A 17,920-nucleotide genomic window follows, 5' to 3' on the forward strand; every position below is an offset into this window, starting at 1 on the left:
GGTGTCATTAATTTTAACTCGATGATGCTTCGAAAATAAAAGAAACTAAAGATGGTAGACGACACGTGATCAATAGCTAAGTAAACATGTATTGCAGATCTGCAGACAATATACACGTACCAAAGTTTTTGTTCAGTTAACATTTAACAGATTATTATTGCATTGTTTCATGTAACATAACTCATTCACTATATTGCGAATATACGGTACTTTCTGTCATATCGTGGTAGTTTAAACATTTTGTGTGTTTATCAATGTGTATCATGAATTAACTCTTATCGTACGTTAAATTCCTGAATCATTAAAGAAACAAAATTTTGAGATCATCTTGTATATGTTTAACGATGACGCATCTGTATCTTCAATCAATGACTTCGTTATATTTTTGGTAACTTTGAGGAAGAACCCAATGTAAAATTTAATTGATTTGAATTTATGTTATGTCAGATTTTGCAAATACTCCAATTTATTATAGATATAGATAAGGTATTATATGACATACTATTATTATCAATTCTGCAAATAATCCAATTTATTAGGGATTAGACATAGTCCTTGAATTGTTAATTAGGATGATTAACCTTAAAATGAATTAATTATATCTTACCATTTTTTAATGGTATGAATATCTTTATAAAGAGTTGCATAAAATTTTAATGGTGTAACTGTATGTATCCATTCTCTTCAACTGAGTGACCTTTTCGTTTGCGCCCATTGCAACAATTATAAGTTTCGTTTAAACTGAAATTCTCTATCACGTCCTTAATTTTAGCCAAAATTTTGCAGCAAATTCGGCATTATTATTTTATTACACTATGATCCTTATATTAAGAGACATCACCTTTGTTTATCGAAGTTTAATTCTTCAAGTATGCATCTTATATTATCCACTTGACATATGTATATATGTGCTTAAAATATCAAAAACATTTGACCAAAAATTTTCTAACTTAAAGCTCGATTCTTTTTCAAGTCAATGTTCATCTATAATGTTGCTAAATATCAGTTTTATAATTGGTGAAATAATGCTATAATAAAACACTAATTTTAAAAGCTCACAAGAATTCTCATAAATAATTATATAATGAATCAAGTTAATTATTCAATATGTATGTATTTTAAAACATTTTCGTCTTTTTAGTTAAGCCATGTTCGTTTCTCCATTTGACAGATCCATCCAACTGATTCATTCAACATGTCCATCTAGATGATTCATTCGACTCTTGTTCGTTTCATTTTTAGTAGGTTCATTTAACTAGACCATCCGAATGAGATGTTGTTCGTTTGCTTATCTCTATCTCCATCCAAATGATTTGTAATAATACAAATACCTAAAATACCAATGCTTTCATCTAATTATATTTTTATTATTACTTGTAAACATATTAATTTTAATTCTTAATTTAAAATATATTTAAAAGTAAATAAATTTTAAATAATAGTTTTTTACATTTATGAATTTATTTTACGGTTTTGGCGGGAAAACGTGATTTTACAGTTTTGACGGGAAAACTCGATTTTACGGTTTGGCGGAAAACATAATTTTACGTTTTTGACGGAAAAACGTAATTTTACGTTTTTGGCGAGAAAACGTGATTTTACGATTTTGGCGGGGAAAAATGATTTTACGGTTTCGGTGAGAAAACGTGATTTTTGCGGTTTTGGCTGGAAACGAAAATTTACAGTTTTGGTGGGAAAAAACGATTTGCGGTTTTGGCGGAAAAACGTATTTTTACGGTTTTAGCGGGAAAACGGAATTTTACGGTTTTATCGGAAAATTTTGATTTTGCGGTTTTAGCGGAAAATTTAATTTTTATTTTTTAAAAAAATAATTGGAAAATAAGATTTAAGTCTATTTGTTTTTATCTAAAAATACATCTAAATAATCAATTAAAATAATTAGGATATTTTTGTCATTTGTTAATTCTGACTGAACCATCTCCATCCAAATGATCCAATTAAATTCAGCCAAATGAGTTTCAAAATTTAGCCTAAATTTTCAAACTCATCCAAATGATTCATTTGGATGGATCATCTGAATGAACCGTTTTTTGCACTAAACGAACATCAAAACTCATCTCCATCCAGATGATCCATCTGAATGATGAAACGAACAGAGCCTTAATAGAATCTGAAAAGAGTGGGTCCTCAATAATTAAAAACCAAGAATTCAAGGGGATGGGACTTTTCCTATAAAGAAGCCAAAGCCTTTCTCACCATTTTCTCTCATCACCAAACAAACAAACACATTCAAATCTCATAAACACATTGATAAGTAAAAATCCTCTCGAGAGACAAGAATGAGAATGACACTTGTTCACTTGTCTCTCTCCCTCTTCTCATGTCTCCTCCTTGTCCTTTCTCCGACCTTCATTGCCTCCACTCCCGTCTCCGAACCCGAACTCGTAGTTCAAGAAGTTAACGAGTGCGTAACAATCAATGTTTAAAAGTAGTAGTTTTATACTATTGTTAAACATCGGCATTATAACATTGTTGTTGTGTATATATATTTGTAGAAAGATTAATGCGTCTAGGAGGAATCTAGGCGTGCTCTCATGTGGGACCGGAAATCCAATTGACGACTGTTGGAGATGCGACCCGAAATGGGAGAAAAACCGACAACGGTTAGCCGATTGCGCGATCGGGTTTGGCAAACACGCAATCGGTGGTCGTGACGGTAAAATCTACGTGGTGACTGACTCGAGTGACAAAGACGTGGTTAACCCTAAACCCGGAACCCTTAGACACGCGGTGATCCAAGACGAGCCACTATGGATCATCTTCGCGCGTGACATGGTCATAAAACTAAAAGAAGAGCTGATTATGAACTCTTTCAAGACTATAGACGGCCGTGGAGCGAGCGTCCACATTGCTGGTGGCGCGTGTATCACCGTCCAGTACGTGACCAACATCATCATCCACGGTGTTAACATCCATGACTGTAAAAGAAAGGGGAATGCTTACGTTAGAGACTCTCCGTCGCATTATGGGTGGAGGACAGCGTCTGACGGTGACGCCGTCTCGATTTTTGGTGGCTCCCACGTGTGGGTAGACCATTGCTCGTTGTCCAACTGCGCTGACGGTCTGATAGACGCCATTCATGGATCAACGGCCATTACTATCTCTAATAACTATTTGAGTCACCACAATAAAGTCATGCTTTTGGGACACAGTGATTCGTACACGAGAGACAAGAACATGCAAGTCACCATTGCCTTTAATCACTTTGGAGAAGGTCTTGTTCAGAGAATGCCAAGGTAAATTAAAAATAGAGTTTAGTTTGCTAAAAAGGTCCCTTAATTTTTATATTAATTTTAACTAAGACGCTTTAAATTATTTGGGAAATTGGCAGATGTAGACATGGATATTTTCATGTGGTGAATAATGATTATACACATTGGCAAATGTATGCAATTGGTGGAAGTGCAGCTCCAACGATTAACAGTCAAGGCAATAGGTTTCTTGCTCCAAACGACCATGTCTTTAAAGAGGTAATTAAGAAGCTAATTTTCTATTTTTAGTCATATGAGAAATATTCAACTTAATCTGACCAAACCAACTTTTTGATTTGATATAATATAAAGGTGACTAAATACGAAGATGCACCACGAAGCAAATGGAAGAAATGGAATTGGAGATCGGAAGGTGATTTGTTCCTAAACGGTGCGTTTTTTACGCCTTCGGGTGGAGGAGCCTCTTCAAGCTATGCTAAGGCTTCGAGTTTGTCGGCTAGACCGTCCTCATTGGTGGCTTCAGTCACGTCCAATGCTGGTGCACTCTTTTGTAGAAAAGGATCACGATGTTAATCCAATCCATCTTTTCAAAATTATATATATAATCCATCCAATCTAATTAATTAAAAAGATAAAGAAGAGGATGCATGTTGTCCCTGGTATGTCAATTTTTCGTTACCCTTTAGTTTTTTTTTATTGTGGGGAGGGTTAAAGTAGTAAGATGGATTCGATGTGTATACTAAAGTTATGTGTGGATTCCCTTTGGACCAATGGGTTTCTTTAAAACTTTTTGGAGTAGGGACCAATGTTTATGTTGTGGTGGGGATAATGTCTGTACAATTGCTAAGCGATTATTGTTGATTTCTTATATATTGTATCAACATCTTAATTATTAACATCCGTGTGTTAACAGTTTTGAGATGTTTTTTAGTTATTAACTCAGCATAATTTCAAACCGAACCGAATCAAACCAAAATGCGTATGGTTTGTGCCGAATATGGTCCGAGCCGAACGAATAATGTATGGTTCAATGGTTTATTAGAGTGGGTTGAAGACTAGTTTTGTTTTTCAAGGCCACTGATCAAATTTTTACCACCCCACAAAAATCGTTATGGTTTTCTTTTTGTCACTATAGACGCCCAAAATAGCAAATATTCGGATTTTAGACAACGCAGATTAGTATATGAATTTCGGCTTAAATTCTCATCTGATTATTAAAAAAGATCGAACCGAAGACCAAATTAATCACAGGATATTGTATATTGCAGTTGAATATGTGAACTATGTTTGTGGCATATAGTAGTGGTAGAGAATATATTCACATATGGTTACATTGGTCGCAGTGTGTAACATGGGCATATCTAATTTTTGCGATGACATTTAATTTGTCTGCAAGATCTGTAATAAGTGTTGGTTTCGTGAGTCTGACAAAACTAGAACAGAATCTCCACTAATTGGACCAGATCTGGATCTCGCTCTTTGCTCTCTTCCCTTCCCGAGACGTGGCGTTGGACAATTATTGCAATAAATGATAAGGTACCAAAATCCAAATGAGGAGCTGCAGTTTTTCAAAGTTACTCAGAATGTACATTAAATGTTTCTATAATCCAATTGTAATCATATGACCATTGCAAATAAGTACTTAATTTTGAGTGCAATGGTGTATCTTTGTAGGAGTAAACAAATGAATTATTTATCAGCAACTTTGTCGGTGGAGAACTATTTTATCTCTTTCTGTTGTTTTGTTAATTTGTTGATTTTGGGCTAATTTTGGAAGTTTTGGTACCATGTGGATAGTTATGGTTTTTTGGAATTAGGAATGGGACACAACCTTCACGTTCATCGTAACATGTTCTAAGAAGAGTCATGTTTCACTTTAAGTGAATCTCAATCAATATATCACCGTGTACCAAATGATGGCACACTTGCAAGTTTTTCAGTACCAAAGAAAAAAAAAACTACCTCGAACAAGTGTGTAGCTAATCATTTGGTTAATCTAACACATTATTACGATAGATAATTTACTATACAGAAGAAAATAAAACACAGTAATGAGTAAAAATGATAGTGAAGCGAATTTTACCGAATAACAGAGTGTAAGATAAAAATAAAATCTATATACTAAAAATGAACCGGAAAATGTGGCAAACCAAAACTAAGATATAAAAAAAAAAAAAAAAGTTGTTACAAATGTGAAATAAATCTTAGAGTACTACATTACTGCAGTTTGAAAAATGCCGTTTCAAAAAAGATGTCAAATATAGTAACTTTCAAAATCGGTGTTTTGAAGATGAAAAATGCGCAAGTGCTAGAGAACGAACTAATTTCCTTTTCGGGAGCAACTAACTATAATCAGATTTGATTATGATTATGATTCAAACAACATGCTTTAATAGTAGACTCTTACACTCATAGCCGTTTCAAAATATTTGACGACCATTATTAGATAGTAGATTTTTCAGTAGAACTGACTCACCTTTAAGATTAGTCGAACAACTGCTTTTGAGATTAGTCGAACGGCTTAAGTCGGATCATGTGGTTAAATAACTAGTTTTGGATCCCTAATACGATGCTGACCCGGATCACCGACGGTTATAGTTATATAAAAACAATATGTTATATCAAAATGCAACATTGTCAAGATCCAAACATGATCAAAATTGGTTTTAACCAAACAAACAAAGAAGCATAATGAAGCATTCATGACAACTGTCTGCAGTAGACAAAAGGTACAGAACGTTATTTGACTTTCACGCATGTAAACGTTTTAACCCGACCCACCAAAATTTTTACTATCAAAACATTACAAAATACAAACCAATGATTACTCAGCTCCATTAATGTTCAACTTCATCAACCTCTAACAGTCCTATTTTTCTTAACTCATAAATGTTCATCGCTTTGAACATGAGGGACCAATCAAAACTCAATCCCTGAATCAATACACTTAAGTCTTCTAATGTCGAAAGAAAACCGCAAGCTTAATAAATTCAAAATCAGCACACCTAACCACAGTGAAAAATTATCTGTGGAATGTTCTTACATAAATACGCTTGCAAGAAAACGTAAACAATCCAAACATGACTATCATTCATCAGTATTCTGATGGGGAGATGACATCATCGATCTTGATTATCTTAACTACTTGTGTTGCAAGTACGATCTGTTGCTGCTTCATGATCAACGTTTCAAACATGTTTTGTTCCCTCATGTGTTAGCCCCTACATCGTTGCAATCAATCCCGTAGAATGGAATGTTCTCCTCTCCTGAATATTCAACAACAAACCCAATACTTAACCCATCTTTCACAGTAACAAGCCAATATATAAAGTAAACAAAGACAAAACACATCAATCACTTACCTTAATTTGCTGAGATTTTACAGCTGAGAGTGTTTCAATGGGCTGCAATCCACTGTTCAAAGCAAGAGCCATAGGGATAGACCTAAGAGAGATGAGATTCAAAAGGAAGAAACTAACATATGGTGACATCTCCGTCAGGTCCTTGAAGCATTTTTTTTCCATGCCCTTGGGACCGAGAGAGGATCGGAGAATCCGAGCCACTGCTTTACCAGCGGAAATGTTGGCCTTTTGAGCATCGATGCCCTTAAGACGAGTCTTTTGATCTTGCTCTCTTAGTATAATGAACGGCCGGCCAAACTCATCGAAAGCCAAAGCCATCTCTGATTCTTCACTCTCGGCGGTTCGATCCGATACAGATCTCGGATGGTAAAAGGTGAGAGCTCAAAGAAGAAGAGTGTTAAGATTTGAGATTCAAAACGGTCGAGACATGGTACTGAGTAAAACCCTAAATCGTTAGAAATGGCAGATTCGTAAATCAAATTGTTTGAAGAAAGAGCTAAGAATAATATGCACTACGTGGGCCTTTGGCTTATGGCCCAATATGCCTATTTTTCTTTTACTCTCATTAGCCCAACCGGTCTCGTGGTAAGGTCAAGTAACCATGGGATCGAACAAATAAAAGTTTGATATTTCGTTTCAATCACTAATTGGCTCATTGCATACCAACCATTCTCAATTTTATTTTTTAAAAGTGGAAAATCATATAAACATTCATTTTAAATTTTGAATAAATAACACATAAAAAATCACTAAAATAATTTACTAACCAAAAGTTGATAAAATTTTTGAAGTATAACTTCATGTCTTCATCATTATGATCACATCATGATGAATCAACAAAGTTTCTTCATAATTTATTCTTAACTTTTGTAGCTGAATTCTGAAATAATATATAGAAGATATTCACGTTTTCACACTTTTTTTATTATTAGCTAGAGAATGTAGTTTATGTAATAAATGAAGGATATGGTATAAACATGACAAAAACAAATGACAGCCCAAAACAAGGAAGTAGGTAACAATAACATTCCTTAAAACAAGGAATTGCCCTGGTCCCTATTTGGTCCTACCCTCGAACTATAACTATATTTACATGACATGCGTTTATTATATGTACATAGACAGATATTACGTATGTCAAACTCCATAGCTCCAAACCATTACGTATCTGACCTAGAGGGCCTCCCTAATCCTTCTTTTGTGATAGGAGATTGTAGAAAACTTATAAAAATCTATGAAACAAAAGGCTAGATTAGGCTAATATGGGCTAAATGTAATGTAATGTCTATGTGGGTGAGATTTATTCGTTGTTTTTACGTCAAAAGGAATGTTGTCACTATACATTTATGGAACATAAACAATACTACAGATTATTTAGAAATGTATAGGCTTAGATAGTTTACACTTTGCATTGAGATGGAGAGAGACACGACAAATCGGCCCATGCACTTTTGCGGTGAAATTGGGGAACACGACATTACGAACTATTGCACCCAAATACAAATTCTATATAGTATGATACATGGATAATGGTACCCAACTAATCGAAAATTGTGTTCCTAGGCATAAAATCTAACTATGATATTTGTTTTAAACAAGAAAAATTCTTTCGTAAATAATGTTTTAGAGAAAAACATGATTTGATTATCTTAAAAACTAAATCAACATAGAAAAATGAATGAGACTTTGTTATGTAACCTATGTTCTTCTCGTGATTATTAACAAAAAAACCTCTACAATTGTTTGAATACTCTGCATTTTCCATCAGTCCATTGCAATGAAACCCTCTCAAAGGACAAAATGGTAAATTGCTCGAACGAGTTAGTACACCATTAAATTAAAGAACCTTGACTTGTTTTGTTAGTAAACAAAAATTGGGAAATAATAATAGAAATCTCTGCAGAATAAAAACAAAACCAACAAAAATTCCACTTTTGTGCTCTCTCCCTCTCCCTCCCCTTGGCACCAAATAAAGAGGTAGAGAGAGACGAAATAGTACGATCACTGAAGAATATCAAACGTCCATAGTCATTACCTGTCACCGGAAAAACCAGTTCCCAACTCATCACCTCTCCCTCTAAACCAACAATGTCTGTCACCGGACCATTCAGTCACCCAACAAACCTTAACCCAACAGCTCCGGCGTTCTTTCCGGCGATAAACCAACACCAAAACCAAAACCCCTCCTTAATTCCGACAAGATTCTTCCTCCCTCATCCCCCTCCTCCTCCTCCTCCTCCGCCGCCGCCGCTATACTTTTCTTATTTCTCTCTCCCTCCTCCTCCTCCTCCTCCTCATCTTCCACCGACTTCAGTAACACCAACCAGAGCCGTGATGTTATTACAAGTCCCAGCTACCGTCACTGAGACATCTCTAAGACGAGACATGGAACTATTCGGTGAAGTCCGTGGAGTCCAAATGGAAAGAGCACATGAAGGAATCGTGATTTTCCATTTCTACAATCTAATAAACTCACAAAGAGCTTTTAACGAGATACGTTACCGTCACATGCAACAACAGGAACAACAACAACATTTCCACTTCACGACGGCGCGTGGACTCGTCTCCGGTCATTCTCTTTGGGCCCATTTCGTGTTTCCTCAACTCAATGCTGTTCCTGAAGGAAACAATCAAGGCTCTCTTGTCATTATGAACTTAGAACCCACCGTCTCTTCCTCAACTCTCCGTCACATTTTCCAAGTTTATGGTAAAGTTTCAATTTTTAACGAGATAAACAAATAAAGTTGCAAACTTTATGCTAATTAGTGTTACGAAAATCATTGTAGGAGAAGTGAAGCAGGTGAGAGAGACGCCGTGTAAGAGAGAACAAAGATTTGTGGAGTTTTTTGACGTTAGAGACGCTGCAAAAGCTCTCCGTGTAATGAACGGAAAAGTTATCTCCGGTAAACCAATGGTTATCCAGTTTAGTCGTCCCGGTGGTTTAACCAAGAAACTCTTCTTCGCTTCACACTTCCATAAAAACTTCATCTTTAACAACGAACACCATTATTATCCACCGCCACCACCACCATCACGAATGGTGAAGTCGGATATTCTAATGTACAAGCAACAACAAAAGAAGAAGAAGAAGAAGTATGTAAAGAAGAATCTTGGTGATCCTTATTTCATGATAAACGAAAACGCTATCACCGGCGGAGAGTTCAGAGACGGAAGAACCACCGTGATGATCAAGAACATCCCTAACAAGTACACGTAAGTAAAAAAAAAAGCATGCATCTTTTTCATTATAGCTTAGTGATTGTGATAGGCATGTGCTTCTTGATTCTCTTGTTAGTCCGATATTGTCCTAAAACGAGGAATTGCTTTTGTTCTGTTTTTTGATTTTTGGGTTTGACAAAAAGTCAACAAGACCTAATGGATAATAGTAATGAGAACAAGCTATTTGTATTCATATGTTTACTATTTTTGTGTATATTCTGGTCCCATGGAGATTAACAAATATCGACTAGTCAATTTTATAGTATTGTTTCTATTTACAGACAGAAGCTGCTTTTGAAGATGTTGGACACACATTGTAAAGATTGTAACCAAAGTGTAATCAAAGAAGGGAACAAAACTCCTATGTCTTCTTATGACTTTGTCTACCTCCCCATTGATTTCAGGTAATTAATTGATTACCCGTTTTCTATGTGATTAATAGTATATTAGTGATGAGTGTGCTAATTAAATTTGGTGTTTTGTTAGCAACAAAAGCAATGTGGGATATGGGTTTGTGAACATGACATCACCAGAAGCAGTGTGGAGACTTTACAAGAGCTTTCACAATCAACATTGGAGAGATTTCACCACCACTAGAAAGATCTGTGAGGTCACTTATGCTCGTATCCAGGTAAAGAAAAACAAGAAAGATCTTCATGAATCTCTTGTTTAGTCACGCTGGAATAATAAAAAGCTGTTTTTTTTATAAGGGTCTTGAGTCATTAAGGGAACATTTCAAGAACGTTAGGCTAGCAGGAGTAGAGATAGACGAGTACATGCCGGTTGTTTTCTCGCCGCCGCGTGATGGACGGTTGTCACCGGAGCCTGTGGCTATTGTTGACCCTTGGGATAAACCAGTGGATGATGAAGACAGATGTTGTAAGTCACGAGACGGGTTTGTTGTGTCCGACAAGAAGATGGTAGGAAGTGATGGTTGTGGTTTTTGTCTTAGTGAGAGAATCGAAAACGGCGGCGTTTGAGATGACGTAAGGAGGAGAAACAGTAAATGAAAATTAATGATGGTTTCGGCTTTTAGGCGGCGATCTATATAATACGTAGCTGTATCCATCATGTCTTATCATCTTCTGTATAACCATCTTCTTCTTCATCTCTCTCTTACTCTGTCTCTCTCTATCTTTTCTTTTTGTGGGTTTTGTTTGGATATGTAAAACGTTGTTCAACTTTTGTATTGAAGTATTTGGCAACTTTTTTTAATTAGAAAACAAAACTTTAATGTTGTACAAATGCTATGTAAGAACCTTTTGTCATCAAAACTTGAGGTTGTACAGAAAAAAGAGAGTCAGTTTTAGGTGGTGTCTTTTGTTTTTTTGTTCTTTCTATTTCTCTATCACTATATTATTAAAATGCTATGGTCTTTAAGTTGTTTAACTGAAAAGAGTGATTAAACCACTTATTTAGTATAGCTCTTCCTAAATTTATCAATTAAAAAACGTAGTCACCTTAGACTTTAACTTTTCATAAATCTTGTCACATGTCTTTACTGCTTTGAAAAAAGTATACTACCAAAAGTTCTAAATTCTAATCACTAGTTTTTCGATAATTTTTTGGTGATGTGAGTGTTTTTTTGCTTGTTCAGGTTAATTTTACAATTCTTGGGAATGATAAATTTTAAACAAAACGAATTAATACATTATTTTGAATATACTTGTTTCCTTCTACATAATTACATAACCATATATTTCTAATTAACATAAATTCCTGAAATATGATCTTTACCGACTTTTCTCCACATTTCACAACACTTGTTTCTGAGATTTTCATATTTTAATAAAATTGAAAAAAAAAACATTTGTATCACTCTTTTAAAAGTTTGCGTAATTTTCCATGATTGCAAATAGTAGTAGTGTTTATGACTTAAACATGCAACCTCGAAACTACTAGTGTCTAGAGCATAAATAAAATTCTTTTTAGAATCAAGGCCTTGAAAATTTATAAACTCATATGACTTCGGCTCAATTCAGTCAGCCAGTCACATCGGCAAAACATAATTAACATTGACGTTTATAAAATGTTAGCATACCAATACATATAAGATTATTATAGCCACTATTAAAAGACGATTTATATATAAATGTTCCACAATTCGGATTATTAATATTTAATAACCACACTAAAAAATAAAATTAAATCATCATTTTATTATCAAGTAAAAGAAGACATTAGAAGATGAATCAATGACGTTCTTATAAAATTTGATAAACATAAATTGATCTAGAACAATGGTTGATGTTTAAAAGTTTCTCAGTTCCTAGCATAGTTTAGACTTCCAGGCTGAGGAGGAGAAATGTGATGTAATGGATTAGGACCGGTAGGAACTCTTCTCATAGTTCGAAACAAATTAGGAAGATGAGGTTTCGCCTTGTTCTGTTTTAGATCGGTTCCAGCTGGGACAACGTCTTTCTCGACTCCAACCAGAAAAGGATCTTGACGAGCCATTGATGTTGTCAACAAGAAATAGAGTGTTATGAGTAACAACATCGAATCTCTCTTCAACACTTTCATTTTCTCTCCTTTTTTTTTTTTTACTTTTAGTTTCTCATGTACTTCTTTTTAGCTATTTGATATTATTTATATATTGCATTTCCATAGTGAATTAGCCAAAAAGGAAGTGAATCTATAATTTTAAATGAATAACACATATGATTTTTATGGCCTAATAGGCTAATATTTTTCTAAGTTTGAATGTTGATCTTTTGGTCCACATCAAAATACTCTTTTTAGTTTTCCATTTTGTATCCATATTTATCAATTTAACATTGTCTTTCTCACACTTTCTATATCTTAAAAAAAAGAAAGAAAAATATAAATAAAATAACATTGTCTTTCTCTTTATTTTGGAAACTTTATATGATATTTCCCTATATATTTGTTTTCAGGCTATTTTGTTCACAAATTTCTGATTGCGCGTTGTACTCTATCACCTACTATATGACATGCAACCTCGAAAACTGCTAGAGCAAAAATAAAATTCAAATGTGCCTTTGAACCATAAAACCGTTTTAGGCCTTACATAAATTATAAACTCATAGACTACACGCCACAAAACTATTTTAGAATCATATCCCTTCGGTTCAATACAATCATATCGGCCAAACATAATTAACATGAAAGTTTAGAAAATCTTAGCATACCAATATGTAAGATTATATATAGGTATACAATTATGCTATTATTCTTAATTGATAACATTGCTATCTCTATACTATTAATTAAAGAGTACATTAAAATTTACATAAATGTGTTAACTATTACATCAAATACCAATGGAAATATACTAATTGGCAGTAATAGCCCAATCCTTTAAATAATATAATTGAACCCATAATTAATGAAGCCCATTAATAGCCCAATCATTTGTAAAGAGGAAACTAAGAGAATTTTTACACAGCGGTCATTTTCATATTTCAGTGTTTTTTTATCCCTCCTTTTGAATTTATTTACCTAGTTAAAGAAGAGGGAAAATAAAATAAATAAAAACTTCACAGATTCCGCAAAAATTGCTTCATTGCTCTCTGATTCAGTTTCTGGGTTATTTCTCAAATCCTTCGAATTTCTAAATAGTCCTTCAGCTTCTCTATTGTTTCTCAAAGTTCGAATCTTTCACTGTAATTGTCAGTTCTAATGGCTATTGAGGGTGAGAAAGAGAAACCATCGAAGCGTACCACTAATCCCGGCGTTAGAGTCGTCGGAGGAAGAATCTACGATTCCAGTAATGGCAAAACCTGTCACCAGGTTATTTCAAAATTTCCCCCTCAAATCCATCATCTGTGTGTGTGTGTGTTTTATGCTAAAGACTTGATTTCGTTATTGGCTAAAGACTTGATTTTGTTTGTAGCTTTAGATTTGAGTTTGTTTGTGGCTTTAGATTTGAGATTGTTTGTGGATTTAGACTTGATTTTTGTTTGTGGTCTAAAGACTTGATTTTGGTTGGTTAATGATATCAAAGTTTCGATTTTTGGACAAATGCTGTTGATTGTTTGGTTGCAGTGTCGACAGAAGACTATGGACTTCGTTGCGTCTTGCAAGGCTATGAAGAAGGATAAGCAATGTACCATTAATTTTTGTCATAAGTGTTTAATAAACAGGTTTGTTTTGTGTCTTTCGTGTTTATTGGTTTTCTTTCATCAAAATTTTCCTGAGCTTATGTGTTTTGGATTTGAATCATAGGTATGGTGAGAATGCAGAAGAAGTAGCGAAGTTAGATGATTGGATATGTCCTCAGTGTAGAGGCATCTGCAATTGCAGTTTTTGCAGGTAATAATTTAAATTTCTGTTGAGATTGAGGTTTATCATTTAAAGAGAGATTTTTTAAATGTTTGTGAGGATTTACAGGAAGAAACGAGGACTAAATCCCACCGGGATATTGGCACACAAAGCTAAAGCTAGTGGATTAGCTTCAGTATCTATGCTTCTTGAAGTTGAGGGGCATGATAACTTTGCTTATCAGAAGAAGCCAAAACTGGTACTCAAAACAATTACACAAATCTTGATTTTTGTGAACTTAGCTTTAAATGTTTTACTATGCTTACTTGATCAATATGGTTTCTGCTGCAGAATGATGATTCTATGGAAGGTAGTAGTGGCAATAGTGATTCTGTTTCGGGGACAGATGTTGAAGTAGCTGGTGAGAATTTAAGAGTTTTTGTTATGTGAAAGTTGTCTTAATAGAAAGGAGAGGCTAAATGTTTTTGGTTATGAAGATGTTGCCAAGGATAAGAAAAAAGTGGTGGGCAAGAGCAAGAAAGCCAATGCCACTCACAAGCTGAAAGAGGAGATTCAGTTTGAGGCTCAACTTCCTCAGGGTATAAGCTTGATTTCTGTGTCAGGCGTTGTTATACCAACTGAAGAAGCTGGAAATGTATTCCAGCTTTTCGAGTTTTGCTCAGCCTTTGGAAAGGTATGGTAATTGTTCTCTTTAACTCGGTAAGTAACTAAAGATATGTAATTGTTAACTCTTAATCTGATTCATTGTGAATTTCCTAATAGGCTCTTGAGTTGAAGGAAGGACAAGCTGAAACTGTTGTCCGTGAGCTCTTCTCATGTGGGCGTAACACAAGGAGACAACAATACTGCTCTATTATCCAGCTGATGATCCAATTGTTGGATTTAATATCAAAGGATAGAGAGATGTATGACTGATTTTATTCTGTTCTGAAGTATACATACGATATGTTTCTTCTTTCTTGCTCCTGTTTATGATGCATTTGAATTGTTTTCAGGTCCTTGTCTCTAAGTGTGTCTGACAATTGGTTCACTGCTCTTGGAGAGATCCTATTGCAGTCAGAAGTTTTGAGTGATGAGTTCCCACCTGAAACTTTTGAAACAGGTGTTGCTGAGTATGAGAAGATGGATGCATCAAGAAGGCTCAAGCTTCTCAACTTCGTATGTGATGAATCACTTAGCACTTGGTATGTGTATATTTATATGCCAATATCAACCTTTCTTGTAGTTTATGCTTCTTTATGAGTCAACTTACGTGTTAAACTTTTCCAGGGCAATGAGGAATTGCATTAAGAGCCAGAGTACAGAGTGTAAAGCAAATAACAACGAAGCTAAAAGAAAGGCTGCAGCTGCAAAGGAAAAGGTATGTTCTAAAATCTGTAAGATGGATTTATATATCAACTCTTTGTGCTAAAGCTCGTTTTGTCTTTATAGGAGAAGCAGCTTAAACAGAAGTTGCAAGGTGATCTTGCCAAAGCCATTATGAAGAAAAACGGAGCTCCATTGTCCATTGAGGAACACAATGAAATTCTGTCTCAAATAAGAGCTGAAGCTAAAGAAGCTCATGATGGAATGATGGAGGCAAAGGGCATAACATCTGGAAGTAAGTCTAAATCCTTAATTGACTAATAAACGTTGTCTTAGATTTTTGTTTGTTTAACCTGATGAAATCCATTTGCAGTGACGCGTATATGTGATGCGCGTAGAACTGAACCAATCATGGTGGAAGATAATGGTCTTGTTCTCTGGAAATTGAACTGCTATGATGAAGAACCAAAGTTTTTGCTCCAAGGTTTAAAATTCACTAAACTCTTTGTTTATGTTTCTTATGCATGTGTTTACTGTTTAGTAACTTAATCTGAATCTTATTAATGCACAGATCTAGGAACATTTGATGGTTTATGTTCACATGAAAAATGGTTAGCTTTTAAGCCTGAGCAGAAACCAGATATAGAGAACTATATCTCTTACAAGAGGTAAGTCATTCACATAAAGAGGGACATTAACAGTGTGATATTCCGATTATGTAATGTTATAATTAAACAAAGCTTTCTGCTTCTGTTTTGTAGGAGGAAGGTGATGCAAACATTGAAGAACACAAATGTGGTAGCATAAGAATCAGAATTCAGCACCAAGTCCCAACTCAAAGCTCATCATTTTCTGAACAACCTTGAAGTTTTTTTGAACAAACTTAAAAAAGTAGAGTACGAGAATAGACCATTATGCAACACCCAGAAGTCTGAAATGTTTTAACTTATTCTCTTTTGAATTGTTGTCTTCTCTTGTTTAACCCGGTTCAATCATATTACATCGATTGATTGTAAACTTTGGTCTAATGAAAACTAAGTATGATATTCTAGTTCTTACTAAGCTCAATCTTGGCTGTTCTGATGAATCAGACATCTGAAATCTGCTTGACTTGTGCATGAACACGAACTCAATGATACATAGTTAAGAGGAAAACATAACCAGAGCAAGATGCTGAAACTTCTCCACTAGTTGTTTCATTAGTTAAGAAGAACAACAAAAGACACAATTATTCATCATCATCCCACATTCAAAAGCATATATGGTAATGTCACTTTATGCAAACTCAATTTTGGTCCATAACAGTAAAGACAAAATGTGCAGGAGAAGTGAATTGATATGATTAAGACACCCAAAAGCATGACTGCAGAAGAAGATCAGGCAAGTGGATCCTCCTCTCTAGCTTTCCGTAGCAGCTCTGCTCTAACTCGCCTTACCTCCGCTTCCTTCTCCATTCTTTCTTGCTACACGTAGTTACAGTTATGTAGTCAGATTACCACTTTAATTTTCATATTCTATAAAACTAAATGAAACAAAACAAACACAAGTTAGGCTTAGCTTAGCTTCTAATCATCACTTCTTAACAAGAAGTCAAATCATGCTAAAGCTTTTCGAATAACTAGTAATGATGATAAGAGGCTCTATTTGTGCTTTCATATATCAACATTAAACCAAGCAATCAAACAAAAGTTAAGCTTAAGCCTCTAATCATCTTATCTTCATAATATGACTGTCAAAGTTTGTAATCAGATAGACCAAAGAAATTGTTTATCTACATAATCCAACATTGCATAATCTAATAGAGTCAAAGGAAGTGCTCTAATCAAGGTAAAGCTTGAAGCTAGGCAATAAGAACATTGCAGAGAGTGAAGAACACAAAAGCCACTAAACAAAATCCAGATTCTATGTCGCTCTACCATCAAATTAGCATATGAGAAACGAACCAAAAAGAATGATTTCTTAAAATCGAGAAATTAGGATCAATTCTGAGGATACAAATTATACAAAATTCTCGATAACCTAGGATTTGACGTCAATCCCAAATCCAGTGACACATTAACTCGAAATCCATGCAATTCAAACCAAAACCAAGACTAAGAAAGTGTCAGCTTTCAGTATTTCACACTAGGGCAGAGAGAGGAAGAGAGAATCGAAACCTTCTCGTCTTGATGAAGAGCGATCCAGACATGAACTTTGTCCATGGATTGCCAAAAGGCGAAAGCGGCCAATGTCATCCCAAAGTAAGTCAAAACCTTCACCATTGTTGTTGTAGTTTTCGTCAGCTAAATCTTCTTCTTCTCGTCGTCGTTTCTCAGAACAGAGAGAGAGAGGAGTCGCAGATCGCGCGATGAAGCCCTGGAGGATGTGTTATTGGGGAAGGATCTAGTGCGGAAAGATACACCTTACTACCGTAGATTGGATTGTCTTGTATAAATGCCACGTGTCGCTTTGACCATATAGATATCTCTTCCTCTACGGTTCCGGATAAATGAAATTTCATATTTTGGAGTCGGATTAGTCTTACGAACTTTTTTTTTTTCTACTTTTTATATCGAA

The 17,920-nt window shown here is 34.9% G+C and overlaps 6 protein-coding genes across 7 annotated transcripts; 3 read left to right on the plus strand and 3 right to left on the minus strand.

Moving 5' to 3' along the window:
- Positions 1–2,154: 2,154 nt before the first annotated feature.
- AT1G67750 (Pectate lyase family protein) lies at positions 2,155–4,236 on the plus strand. The gene is made up of 4 exons (NM_105443.5): positions 2,155–2,425; positions 2,517–3,257; positions 3,353–3,491; positions 3,585–4,236. Exons 1-4 carry the CDS (start codon positions 2,301–2,303, stop codon positions 3,804–3,806), a joined length of 1,227 nt encoding a protein of 408 aa, NP_564906.1. The 5' UTR covers positions 2,155–2,300; the 3' UTR covers positions 3,807–4,236.
- A 1,720-nt stretch (positions 4,237–5,956) lies between these two features.
- AT1G67760 (TCP-1/cpn60 chaperonin family protein) lies at positions 5,957–7,059 on the minus strand. Its single transcript, NM_105444.3, has 2 exons — positions 6,596–7,059; positions 5,957–6,499 (listed from the first exon to the last, which is right to left on the minus strand). Exons 1-2 carry the CDS (start codon positions 6,911–6,913, stop codon positions 6,455–6,457), a joined length of 363 nt encoding a protein of 120 aa, NP_176942.2. The 5' UTR covers positions 6,914–7,059; the 3' UTR covers positions 5,957–6,454.
- Positions 7,060–8,504: 1,445 nt separating this feature from the next.
- TEL2 (terminal EAR1-like 2) lies at positions 8,505–10,806 on the plus strand. The gene is made up of 5 exons (NM_105445.2): positions 8,505–9,302; positions 9,382–9,808; positions 10,096–10,218; positions 10,301–10,445; positions 10,525–10,806. Exons 1-5 carry the CDS (start codon positions 8,684–8,686, stop codon positions 10,792–10,794), a joined length of 1,584 nt encoding a protein of 527 aa, NP_176943.1. The 5' UTR covers positions 8,505–8,683; the 3' UTR covers positions 10,795–10,806.
- Positions 10,807–11,952: 1,146 nt separating this feature from the next.
- CLE8 (CLAVATA3/ESR-RELATED 8) lies at positions 11,953–12,337 on the minus strand (the record flags this gene model as incomplete). Its single annotated transcript, NM_001036172.2, has 1 exon — positions 11,953–12,337. One exon carries the CDS (start codon positions 12,335–12,337, stop codon positions 12,077–12,079), a length of 261 nt encoding a protein of 86 aa, NP_001031249.1. The 3' UTR covers positions 11,953–12,076.
- A 969-nt stretch (positions 12,338–13,306) lies between these two features.
- On the plus strand, positions 13,307–16,438 carry AT1G67780 (Zinc-finger domain of monoamine-oxidase A repressor R1 protein). Of its 2 annotated transcripts, NM_001334323.1 has the most exons (14): positions 13,317–13,363; positions 13,452–13,567; positions 13,823–13,920; positions 14,003–14,089; positions 14,168–14,297; positions 14,390–14,459; positions 14,536–14,732; positions 14,822–14,964; positions 15,055–15,243; positions 15,329–15,419; positions 15,491–15,659; positions 15,738–15,848; positions 15,936–16,032; positions 16,126–16,301. In NM_001334323.1, the coding sequence occupies exons 2-14, from the start codon at positions 13,457–13,459 to the stop codon at positions 16,169–16,171; spliced, it is 1,539 nt and encodes a 512-aa protein (NP_001319337.1). In that variant the 5' UTR covers positions 13,317–13,363; positions 13,452–13,456; the 3' UTR covers positions 16,172–16,301. The 2 variants fall into 2 exon arrangements, with proteins under 2 accessions (NP_176944.2, NP_001319337.1); NM_105446.3 differs by having other exon boundaries at positions 13,307–13,567; positions 16,126–16,438.
- On the minus strand, positions 16,412–17,863 carry AT1G67785 (uncharacterized protein). The gene is made up of 2 exons (NM_148640.2): positions 17,521–17,863; positions 16,412–16,827 (listed from the first exon to the last, which is right to left on the minus strand). The coding sequence occupies exons 1-2, from the start codon at positions 17,623–17,625 to the stop codon at positions 16,741–16,743; spliced, it is 192 nt and encodes a 63-aa protein (NP_683481.1). The 5' UTR covers positions 17,626–17,863; the 3' UTR covers positions 16,412–16,740.
- Between the last annotated feature and the right edge of the window lie 57 nt (positions 17,864–17,920).

Source organism: Arabidopsis thaliana, assembly GCF_000001735.4.
Source record: "Arabidopsis thaliana chromosome 1 sequence".
NCBI classification, from domain to species: domain Eukaryota; kingdom Viridiplantae; phylum Streptophyta; class Magnoliopsida; order Brassicales; family Brassicaceae; genus Arabidopsis; species Arabidopsis thaliana.

Coding starts and splice junctions, on each gene's coding strand:
- AT1G67750 (NM_105443.5), top strand. CDS start 2,301: ATGAGAATGACACTTGTTCACTTGTCTCTCTCCCTCTTCTCATGTCTC. Junction 3,258..3,352: donor CTTGTTCAGAGAATGCCAAG/GTAAATTAAAAA, acceptor GGAAATTGGCAG/ATGTAGACATGGATATTTTC. Junction 3,492..3,584: donor ACGACCATGTCTTTAAAGAG/GTAATTAAGAAG, acceptor TATAATATAAAG/GTGACTAAATACGAAGATGC.
- AT1G67760 (NM_105444.3), bottom strand. CDS start 6,913: ATGGCTTTGGCTTTCGATGAGTTTGGCCGGCCGTTCATTATACTAAGA. Junction 6,500..6,595: donor TAAAATCTCAGCAAATTAAG/GTAAGTGATTGA, acceptor TTGAATATTCAG/GAGAGGAGAACATTCCATTC.
- TEL2 (NM_105445.2), top strand. CDS start 8,684: ATGTCTGTCACCGGACCATTCAGTCACCCAACAAACCTTAACCCAACA. Junction 9,809..10,095: donor AACATCCCTAACAAGTACAC/GTAAGTAAAAAA, acceptor TTCTATTTACAG/ACAGAAGCTGCTTTTGAAGA. Junction 10,446..10,524: donor TCACTTATGCTCGTATCCAG/GTAAAGAAAAAC, acceptor TTTTTTTATAAG/GGTCTTGAGTCATTAAGGGA.
- AT1G67780 (NM_105446.3), top strand. CDS start 13,457: ATGGCTATTGAGGGTGAGAAAGAGAAACCATCGAAGCGTACCACTAAT. Junction 13,921..14,002: donor CATAAGTGTTTAATAAACAG/GTTTGTTTTGTG, acceptor TTTGAATCATAG/GTATGGTGAGAATGCAGAAG. Junction 14,298..14,389: donor ATCAGAAGAAGCCAAAACTG/GTACTCAAAACA, acceptor TTTCTGCTGCAG/AATGATGATTCTATGGAAGG.
- AT1G67785 (NM_148640.2), bottom strand. CDS start 17,625: ATGGTGAAGGTTTTGACTTACTTTGGGATGACATTGGCCGCTTTCGCC. Junction 16,828..17,520: donor CTCTTCATCAAGACGAGAAG/GTTTCGATTCTC, acceptor AACTACGTGTAG/CAAGAAAGAATGGAGAAGGA.